This window comes from Geotrypetes seraphini, chromosome 7, assembly GCF_902459505.1.
Source record: "Geotrypetes seraphini chromosome 7, aGeoSer1.1, whole genome shotgun sequence".
NCBI classification, from domain to species: Eukaryota; Metazoa; Chordata; class Amphibia; order Gymnophiona; family Dermophiidae; genus Geotrypetes; species Geotrypetes seraphini.
The window spans coordinates 170138199-170162806 of record NC_047090.1 but is presented as its reverse complement, the minus strand read 5'-3'; the positions used below and the strand labels follow the sequence as shown (position 1 = coordinate 170162806).

General features: G+C 41.4%; 1 protein-coding gene across 2 annotated transcripts in view; it reads right to left on the bottom strand.

Annotated features, from left to right (window-relative positions):
* Window positions 1-18739: 18739 nt before the first annotated feature.
* Window positions 18740-24608, bottom strand: part of ATG2B (autophagy related 2B) — a 253132-nt gene continuing 247263 nt past the window's right edge. For both annotated transcript variants that reach the window (XM_033950876.1, XM_033950877.1), the window contains exon 42: window positions 18740-23072. In XM_033950876.1, the coding sequence (XP_033806767.1) occupies window positions 22842-23072 (231 nt within the window). In that variant the 3' untranslated portion in view covers window positions 18740-22841. The remainder of the gene's footprint in view (window positions 23073-24608) is intronic.

Genomic DNA, 24608 nt, shown 5'->3' with positions numbered 1-24608 from the left:
CACTATTAGACACTGTATTTCAATCACAGCAACTTTCAAATTGAAGTATTTCTGGTCATCCCTACCCACCTCACTACTGACATCCTGCTACGTGGACTACCTTCCAATAAGAGGTTTTGCAAGATGACAAGCTTGGAAATATTTTTTTTTTCAAATATTAATACTGCATGCTGATCTGCTTGCTTTATTACTACAGTAGAAAGTGTGCTGCAGGAAAACTAATTCTCTAAATCTGAAGACCACAATGGTACCATAGAGCTTCCCCTGACAGGCTGAATGATAAACTCTAGGGGAAGGCGATCATAGTACCATAGTAGATGACAGCAGATAAAGACCCGAATGGTCCATCCAGTCTGCCCAACCTGATTCAATTTAAATCAACACACAACGTAACAGTATTTTTTTCGGCTACAGCTCCCCAACTCTGGAACACTTTGCCAACTTATCTAAGGGAGGATAAAGTTTTGCAGAGGTTTAAAGGATCTTTAAAAAGCTTTCTCTTTAAAGACGCATTTGAACTTTAAGAAATTGAACGTAAACGCTAGAAGAAACTTCTCTCTTTATACTTGGACTATCTTTTATTCTAGTCCTATACTTCTGGTTCCAACCAATACCCTTCCCAATTTGGTTTTCCCTTACTTGTTCTTCTGTACTACATTATATTGTAGCTCCTGACCCCTCTATCCTATTGGTGAAGTAAGTACAACGTACGTCTGATTGTATTTGTCTATGATTGTTAAATCCCCTATTTTTTAAATTGTATATCGCTTAGAAAACCAATAAGCATTTATATCAAATTTTAATAAAACTTGAAACTGAAAACTTTGCAGCTTGAAAAACCCAATTGGCATACTACGAGGGGGGTGCGGAAAAGTTCTCAGCCCAACCAACCAACTTCCTAAAGTCTGAGCTTTATTTTGCCACTGGAGCTGAAAAGAGAGAGCTTATTTCATTAAGTGCCAATTTTACAGAAATGAAATTCTACGTTTTGGCGTCGTTTCAGATCATTGATTGAACCATATCCACGTCGTTGGGAGACATTGCTGCTTATGCTAAGAGCTCTTGTAGATTTTCAGAAGTTGAAGAAACTTTTAAAAACGACATTATTTGTAGAAGCATTTCCATAAATGTCGATCCTGGGTTATGAATGATCTTATACGTTGTTGAGTGCCATAAATAATGGCTGATATGAAGGAATTGCTGTATTTATTGTTTGTATAACATATGTTATATGTTTTTTTTTTATATGACTGCTTTTTCTGTAAAACCACCTAGTTATAGACGGTTAAGAAATCTTTTAAATAAATTCATTCTCTTCTTGGTTGGGCTAAGAACTATTCAGCCCCCCCCCTCGTACAATTGATTTGACTTTAATACTTGCTATACCGTTAAAAAATGAGGTATTAAAGTGGTTTACAATTCTAACATACGTCTCTATCATACCGTAAGAATTTCCATTATAATAAGTAAACCCCCACATCCATAAAACGTGCCCCAAAATACAGTCATTCAAACTACCCCAAAATACAGTCATCATCCAATTGCAGCCCTTATTATCAAATCCACTTATTAACAAAAAAAAAGTCTCAGTAAAAAAAACTATGGGCTCCTTTTACTAAGCTGCATTAGTTTCAAGTTTCAAGTTTATTAGGATTTTATTAACCGCCTATCAAGGTTATCTAAGCGGTTTTTACAATCAGGTACTCAAGCATTTTCCCTCTCTGTCCCGGTGGGCTCACAATCTATCTAACGTACCTGGGGCTATGGAGGATTAAGTGACTTGCCCAGGGTCACAAGGAGCAACGCGGGGTTTGAACCCACAACCCCAGGGTGCTGAAGCTGTAGATCCAACCACTGCGCCACACACGCCTAGGGCTTTAACGTGCGCTACATTGAGCTGGCATTAGCTCTAGCCGCGTAGCGCAGGGTTAGCGTGTGCTAAAAACGCTAGCGCACCTTAATAAAAGGAGCCCTATGTTACCCATAACATTCAAAACTCACCCTTCACAGTACAACTCACTGAAAAGCCGTGTTTTCAATAACTTTTTGAAAACTCAAATATGTAGCTCTTTATGGTTTGCAATTCAGTTGGCAGCGTAGTCCACAAGCTAGATCCTGCATAACAAAATGCTCTTTTCCGTGTTCCAGTCAGTCGCATTTTGTCCAACGATGGTAATTGGCGTAAGCGCTTCTGAGATGAATGCAAAAGACGAGTTGATGCACAACTTCTCCCTCCGTGAATATGGTGAAACCGTGAATAACATGGTGGGAGACCTGGCCTGTTCCCGAAGGAGAGGCAAAACGCGGTGAAGAAAGTGCCGGGAATCAGCAATTTCTCTATGCAAGCTGATGTCATTTGGGGGGAGGAGCCAGCAAGCTAAAAACCGTGAATAATCGAAACCGCGATTGCTGAAACCACGAATATGGAGGGAGAAGTGTACTCAGTTTGTCTAACAAGTACTTTGGAGCATTCCACGGCGAGGCTTTAAACACCAAACATAAAATTTTAAAAGTTATTCATTTTGCAATTGGCAACCAGTGGAAATCGGCCCACATTGGTGTAATGTGGTCTGATTTCCTCTTCCCCAACGATCAGTCTCACAGCAGAATTTTTTTTTTTTTTTTTTTTTAGTTCAAATGTTTTTTATTAAGGATAAAGTGGAAATAACAACAGAAGATAAAGAATAACAATTTTGACGATATGTTCATGAGAGAAACAAAGAATGCTGCATATATGAGTTACAGGTACAGAAGAAATACATTGGCTGGTAAACAGAGTCAAAATATTAAGGATCTGATGTCACAAATGATGAGGTTATAAGAGGCGAATCATTAGCATTTAAGGCGTGTTAATAAACTCAGAGCAATATGCAATAAAGGAGACCAAGTTTTATTGTAATTGCAAAGGGAAGCAGATCTTTCCGCCAGGGCTTTTTCATATTTGCTAATAAGGCAGAGATTATTCCACCAGGTGTGATAATCAATCTGCGAAAGATCTTTCCAGCAATGAAGGACAGTTTGTATAGCTAAAGACATCATTATAGACAATAATTTACATTCAAAGGGGTCAAGGGAGGAGGAAATGCCATTAGAGATCAGAATGACAATGTTAAAAGTAAGCGGCTCTTGAATGTGTAACACTGAACAAATTATATGCCAAACCTTCTCCCAATATAATGTCAGGTGTGCACATGAAAATAGAAGGTGTCTCAGCGAGCCAGTGTGAGTTAAGCAAGACCAGCAGCTGGTAGATTTTGTTGAGTCAATCTTGTGGGCTAGAAGGGGGGTCCAAACTGCTCTATGGAGAACAAAATACATCGATTGTAATAGTGATGCTGATTTGATGGATTCACAGCAGTATTTTTACTACCTGCAATCTAGCTAAACAATTATAACTCAGACCATTATACAAACTACTACTACTACTACTACTATTTATTATTTCTTTTTTGTTTTGTTTTGTTTTTTTTTGTTTGACAAAAAGATTGTTAATTATGTCAATCTGTTGCACCTTATGTGTTGAAACAAAAATATAATCTATTCTCGAAAATGATTTATGAACCAGAACTTCAGATTTAATCTTTCCCATTACAGATTTCCATTGCATTGAATAGTGCATATTAAAAGGATCAAACACCAGTGCTTCCATAGGACTAACAAGACCATCCACCCTTCGCAGAACATCATCAATCCGCGTTGAAAGACGTACACAGCGCTGTACATTTTAACATACAATAGACAGTTCCTGCTCAGAAGAGCTTACAATCTAATTTAGACAATTACAATAGTCCAATCGGCTAGTTATTAAAACATGCACAATTTTTTCCAGATTAAATTTAGTCAAAAATGGTCTCAGTTGTTTAATTAACCGCAGCTGAAAGAAGCGACCTTTGACCACCGCACCTATTTGGAATTTAAAATTTAGAGATCACAATAAATCCCCAAGGTCTCAATTTTTTCCACCAATAACAAATTTGTGCCATTGATCTTAGGCACCGACCACAATGCTTTGGTAGAGCTTACAATCTAATCAAACAGGACAAGTAGGGGGCAAACGAGTGGGGGTACTTCTTCTCTCATGCATGTCCCTGTCTATCTATTCATTCATTTATTTTTCAGGACATTAATATCGAGTTATTTTTGACGTCTTACGTGGTGTTTGACGTCATACCGTCAGTAAGGGGGCGTGGCTCCCGCTGGGTGCTCCCGGCGTCTTAAGCTCCCTAGATGCAATTCTTATTTTACTTTGCTCCGATGCGACGGTGCTATTTGCACCCGCTTCGGGATATGTGGCTGATGGCATTATTATTGAACCGTCGCCCTTTTTGACTCGATATGCGGCTGTGGCCTTATTAGTGGTTTGCCGCCCTACTACCTTTTTTAATCCCCGCTCCTGAGGAAGGTGATGAAACGGAGCTCTGTTGAGTGGAGATTTCGACAGATTTCTACAGGCAACATTATTGCGAAGCTAAGTATTCTAGTTCCGGGCTAGTGTGCAAATTGTTTTTTTTTGTGGATGTCTTTCTAAGATTCTGTGAACTGCCATTGATTGTATGAATCTTATTATGAACTTTTGAGCGAGTGAATTGTCATTCATTTTTGAATCGTTATTGCCACTGAGTCCTTGAACTTTTTAGCAAATCCTTTATTTATGAACTTGCATTAAGGAATTGCTTTTGATTTCAACAAAAAGTTTCACTATTTATCATCCCTAAAACCATCGGTTCAATGCGCGGCGGCAGCAAAGAAAGCAAACAGGATGTTGGGCATGATTAAAAAGGGGATCACGAGTAGGTCGGAGGACGTCATAATGGCACTTTACAGAGCGATGGTCAGACCACACTTAGAATACTGTGTCCAGTACTGGTCTCCATACCTCAAGAAAGATATAACTCTGCTGGAGAGGGTGCAGAGGTGAGCCACGAAACTAGTCAAAGGTATGGAGAATTTGAGCTATCAAGAACGCCTCAGAAAACTTGGACTGTTCACCCTCGAAAAGAGAAGATTGAGGGGGGATTTGATAGAGACTTTTAAAATATTAAAAGGATTTGACATAATAGACCAGGAAGAAGCATTACTGACATTTTCAGATGTGACACGGACAAGAGGTCACAGCCTGAAACTGAGTGGCAGCAGGTTCAGGACAAATGTCGGGAAGTTCTGTTTCACACAGCGAGTGGCGAGCGCTTGGAATGCTCTCCCAGAGGAGCTGGCGGCAGAGACTAGTGTTCAGGGTTTCAAGCGCAAGTTGGATGCACACCTTCTTGCAAATCATATCGGGGGATACGGGAAATCCGGGTCTCCAACAGGGAGCATCTAACTGGGCCTCCGCGTGTGCGGATCGCTGGACTAGATGGACCTAGGTCTGATCCGGTGAAGGCATTTCTTATGTTCTTATGTTCTTATCTTTTCACTGGATACTTTGATGAACTGTTTCTTACTTTTTTTTATATTTTTTCATATTTTTTATTGCTCAGTTACTAATCTAGGGTGTTATCTTAATCAACCTTTTGACATACAGCTTTTATATCTTGCTCTTTAACTTTAGGATTTGCCATTTCTTTTCTTTTGATTTTTTGAATTTTGCAATACTTTACAGCCTTTAGCACTTTATATTACCACGTCTTGGGAGATTATTTGCTTTATTTTTTTCCAGGAGTGACTGTTTGAAAGGAATGAAATCATTTGTTTGTTTGTTCACATATTATAAAGGACAATATGATGTATGAGGAGGTTCTCATTTAGACCTTTGTCTGCTTGATGCTAGTCATCAGTGAGTTACTGCCTGAGCCCCAATAAAACCTCGTGTGCCACTCGAAAGGCTCATACTGATGTCCATTATATATAAGGGGCTCATGAATTTAAGGCCCGTTTAATTCTAATCTAATTTTACTTTTTCTTTCAAACTTTCCCCTCTGGGAGAATTCTAATTGTTAGCCAATTTTCCCTTTTGGAATATAAGTTATGCAGCAGAATTCTGAACAGATTGAAGGGGAGAAATTTGGTTACATGGAAGACCTGTGAAGCAAGTTGGAGTAGTCAAGAGGTGATATGGGTGTAGATAAGGATTTTGGAAAGAACTTAAAGCCTTTCTATTCAAGAAATTTGAAAAATTATCTAACTAAACCTGATCGATCCTCCACAGATCCTGATGCATGCCACATCTATGAATCATGTATTTTCCTGCCTAGAACTGAAAGGTATTGGCGGGATAGAAGACACCAATGTAATGCCTGTGACTTACTGGAATCACAAAAGCTTTGCAGATCAGTCACTGGAAATGAAAGGCCGTGGAATTTTTTTCAATTGTTTGAAGGGGATTTGATACAGGGTGACATGAAGGGAGATTATAAAGCAGGGGCGGAAATGGAAATTGTTGATAAATTAGAAAAATGATGAAAAGGTGATTAACAACTGCAATTCCTATTGATTTTAGATCACAATGATCCATTCTTATCTATTATTAAGTCATTTAGATAATGAAAATGTATCAATTTGTGTTGTAAGCTGACAGCGTTCATATACTGTAAAGGAAAATGAGGAGTCCTTTTACTCGAGAGCAGGACATGCCCAAATAGCCACATGAAAGTATAAAACCTGAGCACTAACGGTCAGTGGCATTCCCAGTATCTTCTCCTGCTGCATAGAAAAGCACACGGGTGAGGGGAAAAATCTATAAAGTGCACCAAAATATAAGTACCAAAATGTAGCCGCTGAACATGAATGGTGGTTCATAGTCAAATGAGCGCAAGACAAACCATAGTGATAAAAATGCACTTGAAAAACACAGTCACGTATGACTGGCGTACCTTATATCCTTACGTCAACATCTTGCGTGTTAAAATTTCCTGCGCATGTGTTATAGTTCGCTGCGCTCAATTGGCCTGAGCCAAGTTGTCTTGCGCTTAATAGTCTTACGCTGAGTTGTCTTGCGCTCAACTGTCTTGCGCTGAGTTGTCTTGCGGGCAATTGTGGTTACGCTCACTTCTGGTTGCGCTCGGTTGTCTTGCGCTCAAGTGTCTTGCGCTGAATTGTCTTAGCACAATTGTCCGCGCGCTTTTGTCTTGCGCGCATTTGACTTGCCACCTGAATTCTATCATCGATTCTGGCCATCAAGATTCCATTATAGAATGTTAGTGTAAGTTGGCATTTATACAAAGGCGAATTAAAAATTAAAGGCAATTGTTAAATTATGTGATAACTGGAACAGAGCTAGTGAAATGCAACATATGTACTCGTACATTGCCTGTCCACGCATAGTGCAATGCTTGGCCTTTAGCCATGTGACAGCTACGAGGTCAGAAACATGGACGCTGCATTGCAAGATTGCACCATCAAAGATCAACGTGCTGAAGTACACTTGCTTTGGGAGTGAAACCTGTGGAAATTCACCATCGGATATAATAATAATAATAACTTTATTTTTCTATACCGCCAACAATCTTGAGACTTTTAGGCGGTTTACATTGAAAGAGAGCTGGGCAGTCAGCGAATTACAATATGCAAATAGTCATTGAATTACAGTATACAGAATCATAAGATGTAGCGAATTACAATATACAGATTGTTAGAATTTCAAAAGTATACGCAGGGGAAGACATGTTAGAAAGAAAAGAGATTGATTTAGAGATTGAAGTAGTTATTATTTAGGCGATAAATCTATCGAATAAGGCAGTTTTTATGGCTTTTCTAAAAGCGTTATAGGTCAGTTTAGCTCCATTTATGTAGTCGTCTAACCAGTGGTGTTGTGTGTTTGCTTGGTACATAAAAGTTCTATCCAGAAAGGTTTTGTATTTACAGCCCATAATGCTTGGATAAGCAAATAGTTTACAGTTTCTAGTTTGTCTTGTAGGGCTGTAAAGTACGAAGTGTGGTAGCAGGTAGGTGGGAGCTAGTCCCCAGACCAGCTTGAAAGAGATGCAGGAAAACTTGAATATTGACTCAGTATGGACATGAATCAACAAAAGATTTCTGAGTGGGTAAAAAGGTTTAAAGCGGGAAGAACAGGTATAACCAATGAAAAGCCTGTTCAGAAAGATTCATTCTTAACTTCCAGAGTGTTAGATAATCTATCTATCTATATATGCCACAGGGGGGAAGCCGATTCCATAACATTGCTTAATACTAACCAAGACAGCCAGCTACAAGGACGGCTCAATCAACTAAAAGGCCCAAAACGATCACAGGGATTTTAAGTAGGAAAAAGCTACGAGTGGTCTTTCAAGTACCTCCAGCTCTAAAAGTAAGACAAATGATCTTAAAAGTCATCTAATGCGGGATCCAGATTTCTCTCTGGGTCTTGCAAGCCGTATGGGTTCTCTAGTCAGTATCGGATAGCATTTAAGATTGTATACCATATTTTTAAGGCTAGAGAGGTACCTGAAAGCCCATGTAGTAGCAGAGTTTTGGCTGAAAATGTCAGTGCATTTATGGCTGCAGTTGAAACTCCACCCCCCCCCCCACCAGTGCCTTCCCTCACAGAATGCTGCTTCCACCACTCCTCTAACCGAAAGTCACCATGCTCCCACCATCCATAGGCTCTCCCTGGGTCTATCTTAGAAGCCATGGTGATCTAGTGGCCTCATCAGGGCAGGTGTAATCCCCAGTTATTCATGCCCATGACAATATTTGCCATGACCTCCCGGGAGCAGTCTCATGACACTGCAGCAGGAAGTCACAGCAGCCATTTTGAGAGCAGAGCCTTGTTTATCAACAAGAGTGACTGGGGATCCAGCCCTAAAGGGCCACTAGACCACCAGGTCTTCTAAGGTACAAGTAATGAGTGAGCGGAAGTGGAAGTAAAGCCCGGATATCTAAATCCATCATCCTTTTTCTGGAGCCATATGGTAAGCCAAACCCCACACCAACCATAAGCTGCCACCTACCTAGGTGGCATGGGCAGGGGGCCCGCTTTCTGTCAGGGGGGTAGGGGTCTGTGTAATCTGATTTTGGCTGGAGGGGGCCATGCTGCCCGGTTTCAGCCAAAACTGTGCAGTGAATTTCAGCTGCAGATTAAGTTTTGGCTGAAACGAAAAACCTCAGTTTAGGTCGCTTGTCACCCATGAGTTATCGGCCCAGGATAAAAACCGTGAAGTATCGTTACAGTCATTACTGAGGCCTTAATTAATAAATTAATTAATACTAATACAGACACAGATGCTTGCTATTGAGGGAAGAAATTAAATAAGTTTGTTTTTTTCCAATTGTTTTGTTCTCTTGATAGATTTTGGCAAACATTAGGTTTTCGGGGCTTTTTTTGTCCCTATGGCTGTCATGATATATTCATTTGCTTTGACTGTAGCTAATCTTCTCCTGCCACCCAGAAACTGCTACCGTAGGCAACCAACTACTCTACCTAATGGTGGATCAAAATACAGGGCTGGCTTAACCAAGATCCCCAGATTAAGCACCTGCTTCTGTATCTTAAACATATTTAAAGCTCAAAGATCCCTGCCCTTGCTACCCAAAGATGTTTAAATACACATTTCAGCTTGGACAGCTTCCATTCCATTTGCCCGAGGTGCAGATTTAATGCCACTATTGAGGCACGATTGAATTTTGCAGAGGAAATGCAGTAAGAGACGGATGCTTCGAGATCATTATCACTAAGCCAGAAGCTCTGGACGAGAATGTGGTTTCCCGTCCTAGTGCTGCTAAATCTGGAAGCACTCATAAACAATGCCAAATCCATTCACTGGGTTATCCGACAGTCTGGTTTCCAGGATATGCAACATGAATATTCACAAAACATCTGTACATATATGGGGGGGGGAAAACATTTATTTCCACAGCTTAGATACCCTGAAAAACAGGGAATACACCGCCCCTTCCATTGCCTCTCACACCTTCTCCAGGCTCCATTGCTCTTGCGCATCTCATTCTCTGGCTTCTTCACCCCCCCCTCTCCCCCCCATTTCCCTGGTCTCCATTGTACAACTCACACTTCCTAGGACTCCCCTAAAGCCATAACTTGGCTTGGAAATACATCCCTTCCCTCCTAAGCACCACAGAATAGAAAAGATGTGAGAGTATTGGGGGTGGGGGTTGGGAAAGGGGATGTGAGAATGAGCCACAGGGCTGGGGTATCATTTATGAGAATGGGGACGCTATCGAGCTAAGGAAGTGTGTGTGAGAATGAGTAATCGAGTCTGGAGAAGATGTGAGATTGGCCAGTGGACACTGAGGAAATGGGAAAGGGAATATTCAGTAGAAGTTGGGGGATGGGGTGAGAGACTGAGCTATGGGGGATGGGGAAGGGAATGAGAAAACGAGCAATGAAGACGAAGAAAAGGGGTCAGTGGGTAATGGGACAAGAGACTGACCTATGAGAAAGGGAGTGAGAGAATGAGCAAAAGGGGTTGAGGAAATAAAAAAAATCTCATGCCTGGCTACTACAGTTGTAGACAAGCTTACTAACTGCAATGGGTAATCGATCAGGCTTTTTTGCACACATTTGATGTGAGAATCAGGCTACTTTGATGTCATAGGAGGCAAGATCCCATCTAAGGAATGGCAGGCTGGATATGCGCACATTTTTTTCCTATACAAGTGACAAGTTCTAAAAAAAATAAATTTCTAGTATTAGAGAGACACATTTCGCTGTTTATTTATTGCAGTAGTTTTAAACCTGTCCCGGAGTCTCCCAGCTAGTTGGGTTTTCAAGATATCCTTAATGAATATGCATGAGAGAAATTTGCATGCCTACTACCTACTTCATAGGCAAATCTCGCTCATACATATTCATTAGGGATATCTTGAAAAACCAACTTGCTGGGGATCCTCCAGGACAGATTTAAGAACCACTGATTTGCAGATGATACCAAGATTTGTAACAGAGTGGACGCCTCGGAGGGAGTGGAAAACATGAAAAAGGATCTGCAAAAGTTAGAAGAATGGTCTAGTGTCTGGCAACTAAAATCCAATGCGAAGAAGTGCAGAGTGATGCATTTGGGAGGGTAGAAATCCAAGGGAACTGTATGTGCTGGGAGGTGAGAGGCTGATAAGCACTGATAGAGAGAAGGACCATGGGGTGATTGTGTCTGAGGATCTAAAGGCATCTAAACAGTGTGATAAAGCAGTGGACATGATTGAAACCTCCAAGATAATGAAGGGAATAGACTTAGTAGATAAAGACAGGTTGTTCACCCTCTCCAAGGTAGGGAGAACGAGAGGGCACTCTCTAAAGTTAAAAGGGGATAGATTCTGTACAAACGTAAGGAGGTTCTTCTTCACCCAGAGAGTGGTGGAGAGCTGGAACGCTCTTCCGGAGGCTGTCGTAAGGGAAAACATCCTCCAGGGATTCAAGACAAAGTTGGACAAGTTCCCGCTGAACCGGCTGGACTCATTTAGAGCACTGGTCTTTGATCTGGGGCCGCCGCGTGAGCGGACTGCTGGGCACGATGGACCACTGGTTTGACTCAGCAGTCGCAATTCTTATGTTCTTACTGTATATGAAGAGGGTGCTGAATATTCGCTTCTACTTTACTCCCTTGGAAGAGGGGCTGATCAGCTGATGGGTGTCATGAATCCTAGCTGAGGTGAAGGAGGAGGAAGACAACAGGCAGAACGAGAGGGAACTCTCTAAAGTTGAAAAGTAATAGATTCCGTGCAAACGTAAGGAAGTTCTTCTTCACCCAGAGAGTGGTGGAAAACTGGAACGCTCTTCCGGAGGCCGTTTTAGGGGAAAACACCCTCCAGGGATTCAAGACAAAGTTGGACAAGTTCCTGCAGAACTGGAACGTATGCAGGTAGGGCTGGTCTCAGTTAGGGCACTGGTCTTTGACCTAGGGGCCACTGCGGGAGCGGACTGCTGGGCATGATGGACCACTGGTTGATCCAACAGCGGCAATTCTTATGTTCTTATGGCTGTAGCCAGGATGCTAGGCTGTATAGAAAGTTTATTTATTCAAGTTTATTAGGATTTTTTTATATACCGCCTATCAAGGTTATCTAAGCGGTTTTTACAATCAGGTACTCAAGCATTTTCCCTATCTGTCCCGGTGGGCTCACAATCTATCTAACGTACCTGGGGCTATGGAGGATTAAGTGACTTGCCCAGGGTCACAAGGAGCAGCGCGGGGTTTGAACCTACAACCCCAGGGTGCTGAGGCTGTAGATTCAACCACTGCACCACCAGCATAAGAGAGGTATTGATGCCCCTGTATAGGTCATTGGTGAGGCCACACTTGGGAGTACTGTGTTTAGTTTTGGAGGCCGTATCTGGCGAAGGATATAAAAAGACTTGAAGCGGTCCAGAGGAAGGCGATGAAAATGGTAAGAGGTTTGAACAAAAAGAAGTACGAGAAGAGACTGAAAGACCTATCATTTTACTATGTTCCAAATTATAGGAAGATAAAGCAAGAAAAAAGATCTAGGTGTCACTGAAATCTGCTGAGTATGCAGCAGCAGAAAAAAAAAAAATCAAACACAATGTTAGAAATTATTAGGAAAGGAATAGGAAATAAGACAAAGAATATCATAATGCCTCTGAATTGCTCCATGGTGCGACCTCACCTCAAATACAGTAAACCCCCGCGAATTCGCGGTTTGTAAATCACAGACTCAGTATTTTCCAACCGCCTCTTCCTGGTACTAAAGTCATGATTACATCAATCAGGAGCTGCTTTGGCACGCTATCTGGCGTATCAAAGCAGCTCCTGATTGGTGTAACCATGACTTTAGTACCAGGAAGAGGCGGTTGGAAAACGCGCCCAGCTTCGTAAGTACAATTTAAGCACCCGCCGGCACCCCAGCTGCCCTCCCTGCCTTCGATCAGCTGAAATTCCCCCCATGAATTTCAGGGGAGTATTGTACTGTGTTCTGATTACCATATCTCAAAACAGATACAGCAACATTAGAAAAGGTTGAAAAAAAAAAGAGTGACCAAAATGATTAAGGGAATGGAATGTCTCTCATATCAGAAAAGGCTAAAGAGATTAGGACTTTTCAGCTTGGAGAAAAGATGGCTGAGAGGGGATATAACGGAGTTCTACAAAATCCTGAATAGAGTAGAACAGGTAAATGTGAACTAGAGAATGACACGGTGACAGAATTCATCACCGTTCCCGTGGATAACTGCAGGAAACAATCCCTATGTCATTCTTTAAGAAGAGAGTGAAGAATCTGAGTATGAATGGGCACAACCATTGACCCTCAAACCTTGCATTGAAGAATCTAGTTTAGTCTAATCTTCAATTTATATACTGGGTCATCTCATGATAGAGCTCGACTCGGTTCACAAATTAAAATCAGTTAACATAAAATATGAATATATGAAGAAAGTGTTAAAACACTATTAGTTCATCGATTCAGAAGGTAAGTCATTAAGATTAGAGAAACTGAGCCTCTTCTCACTTGAAAAGAGGAGACTGAGAGGGGACATGACCGAAACATTCAAGATAATGAAGGGAATAGAGGTTGTTCACCCTCTCCAAGGTAGAGAGAGCGAGAGGGCACTCTCTAAAGTTAAAAGGGGATAGATTCTGTACAAATGTAAGGAAGTTCTTCTTCACCCAAAGAGTGGTAGAAAATTGGAACGCTCTACTGGAGGCTGTTACAGGAGAAAACTCCGTCCAGGGATTCAAGACAAAGTTGGACAGGTTCCTGTTGAAGCAAAACGTAAGCAGGTAGGGCTGGTCTCAGGGCACTGAGTCTTTGACCTGGGGGCCACCACGGGAGTGGACTGCTGGGCGCAATGGACCATTGGTCTGACCCAGCAACAGCAAATTCTTATATTCTTAGATCCTTGTCTGCCGCCAGAGCTGATCATAAAAAAATACTTCGACGACACCTCATTCCGCCTGTTGACTCAATCCTCCATTCTCAGCATCCTAGACTACTGCAACATCATTTATCTGGCCTCCACGAAGAAAACCATCAGGAGACTGAAACTTATCCAGAACACCGCCGTTCGCCTTATATTTGGCTTAAAAAAATGGGACCACATCACCCCTTTTTACCACAAACTACATTGGCTACCCCTTGAATCTAGAATCCTATTCAAGTTCGCGTGCTTCTGTTACAAAACTGTCTTTGGGCTATCTCCGAGCTACCTCACCCCTCATTTCATCCTGAACTGCAACAAAAAGAACTCCCGCAGAATCAATCTTTTCGCCATCCCCTCCCTAAAACTTTGTCACCTCAAAAGGTTCTTCGACAAAACCTTCGCCTTCCAGGCAGCCAAACAGAACACTTGGCTAGCCCAAATTCTACTCAAGGCCCACTCCTACCTTGACTTCCGAAAAACACTCAAAACGCATTTATTCCACGCTCAATATCCCTAATCCCATCTCTTCCATTTCTCTCTCCCCTCCCTCAAACGACCCAACTCGCCCGGTCCCCTCCCCCCTCTTTTAGATATCCCCCATCTCACTAACTCCAATGACCTACTCATTCCCCCCCCTCGCATGCCCATCTTTATCACCTCATTGCCTGTAATTATGATCAACTGTAACCATGATCAATTGTAATTTCTTGTTAATTTTGTTCCAATACCTTCTTTACTTGTAAAGATAGTTTATTGTAATTTCTTATTAAGTTTTGCTTAATTGATGTGAACCGCCTAGAACTCCCTGGGTATGGCGGTATACAAAAATAAAGTTATTATTATTATTATTATCTTGCATGCAGACTAGAGAGGGACAAACCTCATCGGCTCAAGAAACCTTCTTCTGCCTCCACCTCCTTAATTAACCCCCTCTTTTACTAACACATAGCACAGGTTTTAGCGCCGGCAGCGGCAGCAACTACTCTGACGCTCCTAGGAATTCTATGAGCATTGGAGCAGTTACTGCTGCTGCTGGCGCTAAAACCCACGCTATGCTTTAGTAAAAGCATAATTTGTTATACGAATGGCCACTAGAATGGTCTCCGGACTCAAGAGTCTCTCATACAAGGAAAGACTGGGCAAACTACAGCTCTACACTCTTGAGGAGCGTAGAGAAAGGGGAGACATGATTGAGACATTTAAGTACATCACGGGTCGTGTCGAGGCGGAAAGCGATATATTCTTCCCCAGGGGACCCTCGGTCACAAGGGGGCACCCGCTCAAACTCAGAGGAGGGAAATTTAATAGTGATACCAGGAAGTATTTCTTCACAGAAAGGGTAGTAGATCACTGGAACAAACTTCCGGTGCAGGTGGTCAAGGCCACCAGCGTGCTCGACTTTAAGAATAAATGGGACATCCATGTGGGATCCCTACGGGGGTCGAGCTAAGGAACTGGGTCAGTAGTACTCAGATTGGATCAGTAACACTCAGACTTGATGGGGTGGGTCAGAAGAGTGAGCAGACTTGATGGGCCGTAGCCCTTTTCTGCCGTCATCTTTCTATGTTTCTATATTACATATTAAATACACACCATCAAATATTCAGTTTTTATGTTAATTCTACTGTTCCAAAAAAATCTGATCTTGAATAAACTGGTGTGCACTTTACTCCACTTAAATGCTCATCAATGCGCTACACTCTGGTGGATTTTTGAATGCTGTATTTAGAGGTTATATGGTATAGTGAATGATTTTTGAATCTCTCTTTCTGCTTGTACTGTTTGCTTGGATGGACCCACTACTTATCCCTGGCATATTAAATGCACTGGGAAGCTTAGTAAATCTTTTACTTTTAAATTGGTGAGAATTTGGAACGGACTTCCAGATTCTCTAAGACTGGTGATCAATTATTTCAATTTCGAAAAAGTTTAAAAACCTGCAATTCAACATACTTTTTTCTAACTTTTTCCATCCATCTAATCTAACCAATTTCTGTTTTTATCCCACAGTTTTTACTTGTTATGTTTCATTTTTTAATGAACTGTAAACCAAGTCGAGCTCCTTAGGGAGTAGATTCGGTATAAAAAATGAAGATTAGATTAGATTAGATGATGGCAGATAAAGACCTATATGGTTGATCCAGTCTGCCCAACAAGATAAACTCATTTTCAGGGCACAGACCATAGAAGACTGCCCAGCACTAGCTTTGCTCTCTTCACTACTGAAGATATCACCAAAGCCTCAATCTAATCCATCCAAATCTCTCCGGCCTCAAACCGGGCACAGACCACGGAAGTCTGCCTGGCATTGGCCTATATGTCCAGCAGCTTGGATAGGTAGCAAGAGAGTCTTGCTACTCTTTGAGGGTCTGCCAGGCACTTACGATCTGCAATTACTACTGTTGGAAGCAGGATACAGGGCCAGATGGACCATTGGTCAGACCCAGTGTGGCTATTCTTAAGTTCTTATGCAATAACATATTCACATAGGCAGGGCAGGATTAATTCATCGAGGGACCCTAAGCACACAAGTACACTGGGCCCCCTGCCTCGCCCCACCCCACCATGCGCCCAGACGGAAACAGGAAGCTGCATCAGAGGGAAGCTTTGGGCAAGCAGCACCGCTTGCACAATTACAGTTCCCGTTGCCTTTCTTACCCGCGTTGCTTGCCTGTCTTACTTTCTGTAGATGGGGGAGGGGGGGCACGTTGCCGATCGTGGGGGGGGCCCCGCATTGCCGATCGATTCTGGAGGGGCCCATCACCGTTTGGAACAAACAATGTTGATGCCCTCTTTCATCAGGGCCCCCTGACCATTTTGGGCCCTAGGCATGTGCCTACTTGATCTATTGGTTAATCCTGCCCTGCACATAGGGCTCACATACTATTGTGGCCTGAAGGAAAGGTTTTTTTAATGGTTATAAACCTACACAAGACACAGCTCAAAACATTCTTAGCTAAATATTAATTGAACTATGCAAGACTCTAGGTTTATGTGTTTAGGCATTCATCAGTACAAAGTAATTAAGCCTGCCAGCTTTCAGTGGAAATTTCTATTGGACATGGTACCAGTCTAAAGAGCAGTAGTGGAAATGTCTTTGTAGCAACCTGGGGGCTAGATGGTCCTTCTCTCTCTCTCTCTCTCTCTCGCTCTGCGTGCCCTGCTGTTTTTCTTGATGTGCTGCTTAATGTCACAGCTGGAAAACCGATTGAAGTACTGGCGCCATCAGGATGCTAATTGCTTTTTGTACCGGGATGATGTCGTTTGCAAGAAGGTCATCAGGTCCTGCCGAAGTCATAATCAGCAAATTTATGAAAGCTAGGTCAATCGCAGTCCATACTCCCTGCCATCCTAAGTTCAATACATCCCTACAGCGTGACTGCTGGAAACAGAAAGGGCATAATAAGGGTGAGCTGCTCAGTGCGTGACCAGGCTGTTTTACAAGCTCTTTCCAAGCACCCAGGGGATAACTCTAAAACAACGTACCAATATCCTATGTGGCACCTACTTTCCTTTATAGAATATTAGTGTAACATGTTGAATACCTGCCTATAATTCAGGAGTGGAGGAGTCCAACGGTGAGTGCAGCAGCTTGAAAACAAGAGGAACCAGGTTCAAATTCCCACTGCAGATCCCTGTGACTCTGTGCAAGTCACTTAACCCCTCCATTGCCCCTAGTACAAAATAAGCACCTGTATTTAATATGTTTGCGAAGATCGAAGGAACCAGGCGAAGAGGGCAACCTGCAGATGGCTGAACACATGGAAAACAACCATGGGGATGACGCTGGAGGGCCTTTCTGGACTAGCACAAAACCGATTTCTTTTTAGATCCGCAATTCATCAAGTTGCTAGGACTCGAGCACGAGTCGATGGCAGCCAGCAACATATACTATGTAAATCGCTTTGATTGTAACCACAGAAAGGCAGTATATCAAATTCCATCCCCTTTCTGGTTCAAGTGCTCGCACCTAAATGCTGGATGTGTATTTAATGTACTATTCTATAAGCTCCACAGACAAATGTAAGGCCTGAACATGCTCTACCAGACACCGCCTACCTACTAAATATGCACTAGAAAAAGGATCTGGGTGTCATCATAGACAATACGATGAAACCTTTCACCCAATGTTCTTAAGATATATGCGTGTTTACAGAATAGTGCTTAGGTGGAATTGTGGCATTTACTTACATATGCAGATATAGATCTCTATTCTAATCATTTACATGTGTAATTGATACATAAATGTTATTATCTACTTTATAGAATGCTTCCCTCCCCCCTAATTAAAGGAAGGACACTGGGCTGGGGAACAACTTTTTCCTTTCCTGGGAAGGGGAAGAGCCTGAACCAGTGACTCTTCTTGATCAGCAAAGTCATTAGATCTATAGTCATAACCCCACAAACCCTCAAACTGTGAATCAGAAGCACGAAGCAGCCTATCAGCCAAGAACCCTGAAAAGTCCTCGACTGACTTGCAGAGAAATGGCAAAAATCCAACATTTGTGGAAGCTTCCTTCCTAAAGCATTGGAGACAGTTCAGTCCGCATCAATACTAACAGTGCAATAAGAGACTTCCGAATTGCTTGCACCTCTGCACTAATGCTAGCCAAGAAAGCAGTAATGGTTTCAGCATGAGTTCATTTGTGTATTGCTTGTTTAGTAAAATCCATAGCAAAACCGGGTTACTGATACACTAATGCTTTGTGCATCAGTCCCCTTGATAACTTCCACCCCACCCTGACCCCTTATGTGAAATAAGTTGGTTTTCTCAGTCCAGTTTTCAGGTGTCCTCCATCACAAAACACCATCATCGTAATTTCACATCAACTGAAATTGTTGGCCGGAGATTGCATACACTGACTCGTGCTCTTGGCCTCAAAGTTTTGCCACTGCCTGTTCTGTGGATGAAATGAAACCTTGTCCTTAAGTCGTCAGTTTGCACCTTAAATGAATACAGACAGATACACAAGCTCTGAGTTCTTAGAGAGACGAAAATATTTATTTAGGTAGTCATACCAACCAGGAACTTTAAATTATATATATTTAACAGAAGGGCCTACTAAAACTGTATTAGGCCTTCACAATTTTAATATACTAAAAATATACATTGAGGCTTGGTGAAGGTACAATATGGTCTAAAAATAGTTCTCAGCCTTATAATACAGAGTGCTTTAAGCAAACTAAGTACAAATTATTTTAATTCCCTTCAAATTTGATTTTTGAATTGATGCAATTTTTATATGTCGTTTTTACACTAGCAACCTGTATACAAATAATGCCACAGAACGTTTTATACAACAAAAGTGCAAAATAAAAATATATACATATACATACAGGGCAACAGCTCCAATAAGCTATAATAATATTTCTAAGATGTGAACAAAAATATATGCACCATGTACCAAAGACTAAAAAATCTTCCCATTCCGCTATGGATGCATATGAAAACGCTTTCATGTGTAAATAAAGTTCGGTCAGAACAGTTATCACATACATTCAGTCTAACAGTTAAAGGCACATACCCACAACAGATAGAAAGTAAAAGGAAAGCAAGAGCTCATTGTTCCAAGACGCTGCATATTCTCTTTCCAAGTGAGCGTGAGGCTTGCCCATCACATCAACATTCCCATTCTAAGAGAAACGCGGAACACAGAAAGAATTTCTCTGGCTCAGAAGCTTTCCTTGCTGCTCCTTTCAACTAGTGATACCCAGTGTGGCTCTTGGAGAACCAGCACAGGGGGGCCCACCAAGTCAAACTGCTTCCCAGTTCACGCTCCCTATCAAATGAACATAACATTATTATTTCTAAAACAATGAAACTCATTGGGATATTTATTAAATGACGTGGACTATCTCCAATAAAACACATACCACGTGAGAATCACTTTATTATGTGTCTCTTCATTTTGCCCTGGTATTTGTCATCATATAATCCCATCATGCGAAGTCAATGAAAAAATATCCAAACTGTAACCCTAGTTGCAAAGTTTTCCACAATGCAGTAATTAGAAATCAGATTATTAATTGCAAAGAGGAGAAAAAAGTAAAATCCGTATGAGGCATCGGAACTAGTGACATGAGGTCTGCTGGGCCAATAAATCAGTACTGATGCTTGTGGAGCCGTTAACTTATTACTAATCAACATCTGTAACAAACTAGAGCAGGATTCTTTGAAAGCTGTGAAGAACCATTCAAAGAGACTGTAGAACAGGAGTAGGGAACTCCGGTCCTCAAGAGTCATATTCCAGTCGGGTTTTCAGGATTTTCCTAATGAATATGCATGAGATCTATTTGCATGCACTGCTTTTAATGCATATTCTTTGGGAACATCCTGAAAACCCGACTGGAATACGGCTCTCGAGGACCGGAGTTTCCTACCCCTGCTGTAGAACATGTGCTTTTGAGACCACATAGGCTTTTGCCCCTGAAAAACAGAAAGAGAAACTGTCCGATATGTGCCATTTAAAGATGGAGAAAAGTAGCCTCAGAAACACATGTTCGTCAACATCTTTGGATAACTCTTTTATTGCTCCATCTGCAGAAACATTCCGCTTTCACTGGGACCAATGGAGCTAGCAGAGCCTGAAGCCAGGGCCCCCTCCCTTCCTCTCAGATAAGTTCCACTTGTGGTAATTAACAGCTAGGTTCCACACAACCAGAAATGATGATTAGAGAGCTGTTTTCCACACAGGAAGATTTATGCGTGGAACCCTGAAGACCAAATGAAGATGCTCTTTTTACACTACCGTGAGATAAGTATTTGTGAGCAACTTGTCTGTCACTTTCTTTCTTCCATTAGCGCAGACTACATGAGATGGGCGAATGCTCTGCGCTGTTTAACACATCTGCAGAGCTCAGCGTTAAACCTTCCAATCCATTCTCATCTAAACGCCACCGGGAAAGAAATTCAGGAAAGAACATAAATACTTTATATAGACCTATATAAATATATATATACACACACAGACTCCATTATTTACAAATAGAATAATGCCTTAAGAGGCAGTTTAGCTTGAATAAAAGCAGAACGTATACTGTATAACAAGGAGGATATGATATCATAGACTGTGAACTGTGTGTATATATGGAGCTTATGTATACCTATATATCTATCTGACATGAGCTAAATAGTCCAGACCCAGGACTATTTTCTGTAGCTCCAGCTTGGCCTATGAGTTTATGGATCAGTATAAGCTCATAAAGAGCCTTGCAACCGGGTTTGTTTTGTGTTTAATTGCCTCGTCTGAGAAAATACTTATAACTATTAAAACAGGAACCTACTCTTCATTTCTATTTGAGCTTCGCTATTATACCTGGAATAGGATGCCATCTTTCTCAGAAGGGAATAATTACAGCTACACATCTGTGGGCATAATATGGAACTGAATTATGATGGAATAACCCAAGCCACGCTAAAATCTATTAGAGCTAGCTAAAACCCATGCACATTCCCTAAAACCTCCCTCCCAAACCTAAGCCCAATCCCAGCCGCTCTATTTAAATGAAGCATTTCCAGAACAGGGCATAGATGCTCACGGATGCAACTCACCAATTTGTGCTGCAGAGACAGCACTGGTGCCAGGAAGTCTGCTAACAGACGAGGCCCACTGCCGACCAAGACCATTCTATAACGTTTCTGTTAGGAACTTTTCTTTTATTGGCCTCATGAAGCCTAAATTGTAAGTGTAGGGGCAAACATGTGAGCTGAAAATGACCTTGTGGGTTGAGATTTGAGAATCTCTACCATATTATGGGGTGTGAAAGGAGGTTAACTCCCTCCCATTCCAACCACTGGGGAAATTACAATGTAAAGTAGGAGGATTAAACCTGTTAAAAAATCATCATCACCTTTTCTAAGAAGAAACCATGGTGATCTTCATTCCAGGAAACAGCCCGATTCCCTAGAAGCCAAACTCCTTTTCCTGTAAGTGAGACTGCATTTTGACATGACCTTGCTCTGTAGTTATGGAAGTACCAGCTCACACGTTGTCCATGCCCACTGGAACAGACTGAACGAATAGCAGCAACTTGATCATGGCCACAGTAAATTAACGTGTGTGTTGCAAATTCAAGCCTTAGGGGCTCCTTCTGCATCGCCACATTTGTAAACACAGCACAGAACAGGGGTGGTTCTGAGGCCTAGCTTGTCGTTAAAACATCTTTGTTACTATTAGAGACGGAAAACGATCAAAGAAAGTATGTGGTCAAGAAGAGATATCTTTAAATGAAGACGTCTTCTCCACAGAACTTCTACATATATTGTGTATGTGAACATTATTTATGTGCACCCCTATATCCAGCATACTCACCTTAAAAACCCAAGGATACTTCAAGACTTAACACCTTGCAATTGTCATTAAAAGACTAAAACAAGTATTTTGATAGACAACCCATCTGTTATGCTGCTAGCCAGAAATCAATCTTTCATTTTTAGGTGTACTTTAAACACTCATTGAACAATGTTTCAGACCTGTGTAAAGATTTGCACCTGAAGAAACAGAGTTTTGTTCCTTCGGGCCTTATGCTTCTGTATCATTTGAGCAAATGTAACATATATTATCTTTTTTGAGACATTTATTCACACTCCAAATGTTTTAAACTATCAACAGAACACAGGTAATTTCTTGAACATTGAGACTTTTCAAGAAAAAAAGCCATAAATGAAAAAGAAACAATCTGGTATTTAAAAGTAGCATGAAGTCGAGAAAGAAAATCTTCTTTTGTTTTCATTGCTAGACAGCTTCTAGATTTATTCTGCACTGCTACCATTCTTCTGACCTCAAAAAGGGGTTCTCTGACCATGCTTAGGAAAGCTTCAGTCCCAGAGTCGCAAGAGTCTGTCCGGTGACATTTCAAATTAAGTGAGGTAAACATTGAGCTTCAGCAGAGGCAATGTCACCATATATGGGCCACCTTCCCCAAATTTATATATGGATTTTCTCAGCAGCATGATCACCATCTGGTTCATAAAGTCTCAAACAGTCCTTAAGTCAGGAGTCAAAAATTACAGTGAACTGAGCTTCCGTAAGTTCCCCACTGCTTTCCAGAGGACATGGATTTCTTCTTAAGTACATTAGTCCTCGCCAAGGCGCCACTTCTGTGACTCTTCTTGTCGAACATCTGGCCTTATCTGGTTTCTCATTCCACCAAGGACATTTGAGGTTGCTTCTGTGGCCATGATAAGAGGTTTCACCACAGCAGGAGGAATCTGGCGGAGGACGCCTCCAACCGCTCCAGTTACCCCTCGGTTCTCATGCTCTCGAGCAGCAGTTTCATAGATGGTCTGCGCGGTGTCAGTAATCCCCTTTGGAAAGAAAGAAAATGATCAAAAACAGGAAAAGAGCTCTCATTTATTTCTTTTAGTCAATAAATTAATATTTTTAAAAATTTAACCATTTCTTAAATTTTCCAATAAAAACAGCACCATCATAACAAGATTGTTTACCATATAACAATACTTACGCTTCTCTTATACAGCCTGCCTACTGGTAGTATTCATAGACCAATTTCATAACCTCTGCAACCTGCTGGCCACAATCTTTGCTAAAATTCTTATATCCAGACTAAACAATGAGATGGGCTGACAAACCCCAGGATCTCTACCATCTTTAGCAATATCTCACCAAACCTTTCACTATTAAATACTTCCAGTAAAGGCTCTTCCTATGTTTGGAAACATTTCACAGCGAAACCATCCAACTCTGATGTTTGTCGAATTTAAGTATCTGTATGGCTTTCCTGGATTCTTCTCTCATGATCTCTTGATCCAGCCCCCCTCTGCCTCCTCCCTGGATAAAACAGTTAATGGGACCAAGTCCAAGCAGCTCAGTACTCCTGCCTCCTGTATATGAATCTACATAGAACTGTTGAAACTGTTTAATATCCCTCAAATCCATGATTATCTTACTCCCTTTATCCTTCAGCATATACATCTACTCCCTCATCTTCTCAATTTTTCTGTCAAAAAAAATCTTGTTTTTCGCCTTGTTTCCAAGCATAAAAATGTGTTTCAACCTTGACATTTCCAAGAGTGCCTCCTCCTTGTACAAGGCCTTCAACTGCTCCCATTTCTCTGCTCAACTCGTCTCTGCTCAACTTGGACCCTTCATCTTGTATTCTGTTTATCTCTGTCTTCCAGATCTTGTATCTCCTCTCATAACTGGTCAATAAATTTAACATGTCTCCTTTTCCTAATCTTTGATGGCAGTGATGGAGTAGGTAGCAGAGTATATTGCTGTGGGAGTAGTCAGACGTTAGAGGACCTGGAAAGCAAGCCCTGATTGAACAATATCTGTATAAGAGGAATTATAGTGGAACATTCATTTGGAAACTGTGTGGAAATGGTATAGGGTCTGTGCATAAGGAGGCATATTCATTTGCATGTATTCATATTCATTTGTGGACGATATACCAAGATTAGAAATCTGGGCACGTGAGTGTCATGTGTCAGCGATCATGCTATAAGTAATCACTAATTTTTCAGCTGGGGCTGTTTCAAGCCGACAAATATTTTCCTACTTGGGACCTCAACACCAACCAAAGTTTCTGGACTTCCATCCCCACCAGAACACCTGGCCTCAGTCACACATGCAGAAAACAGAAAAACCCTTTTCAAATACAAACCCACAAATTAAAAGTACTATTGTACACAAATGAAACCCTAATATGTCAGACTGCACAGAGTACACCATAAAAGAAATAGAAAGAAGTGCATATTTCCCAGAACAGTCCAAAATATAAAAACAGATGTAAATTTTCAAAACTGAAATATTTCAATCACTAAATTGAAAATAAAAACATTTTTCCTACCTTTGTTATCTGGCGATTTGATTTTTCTGGT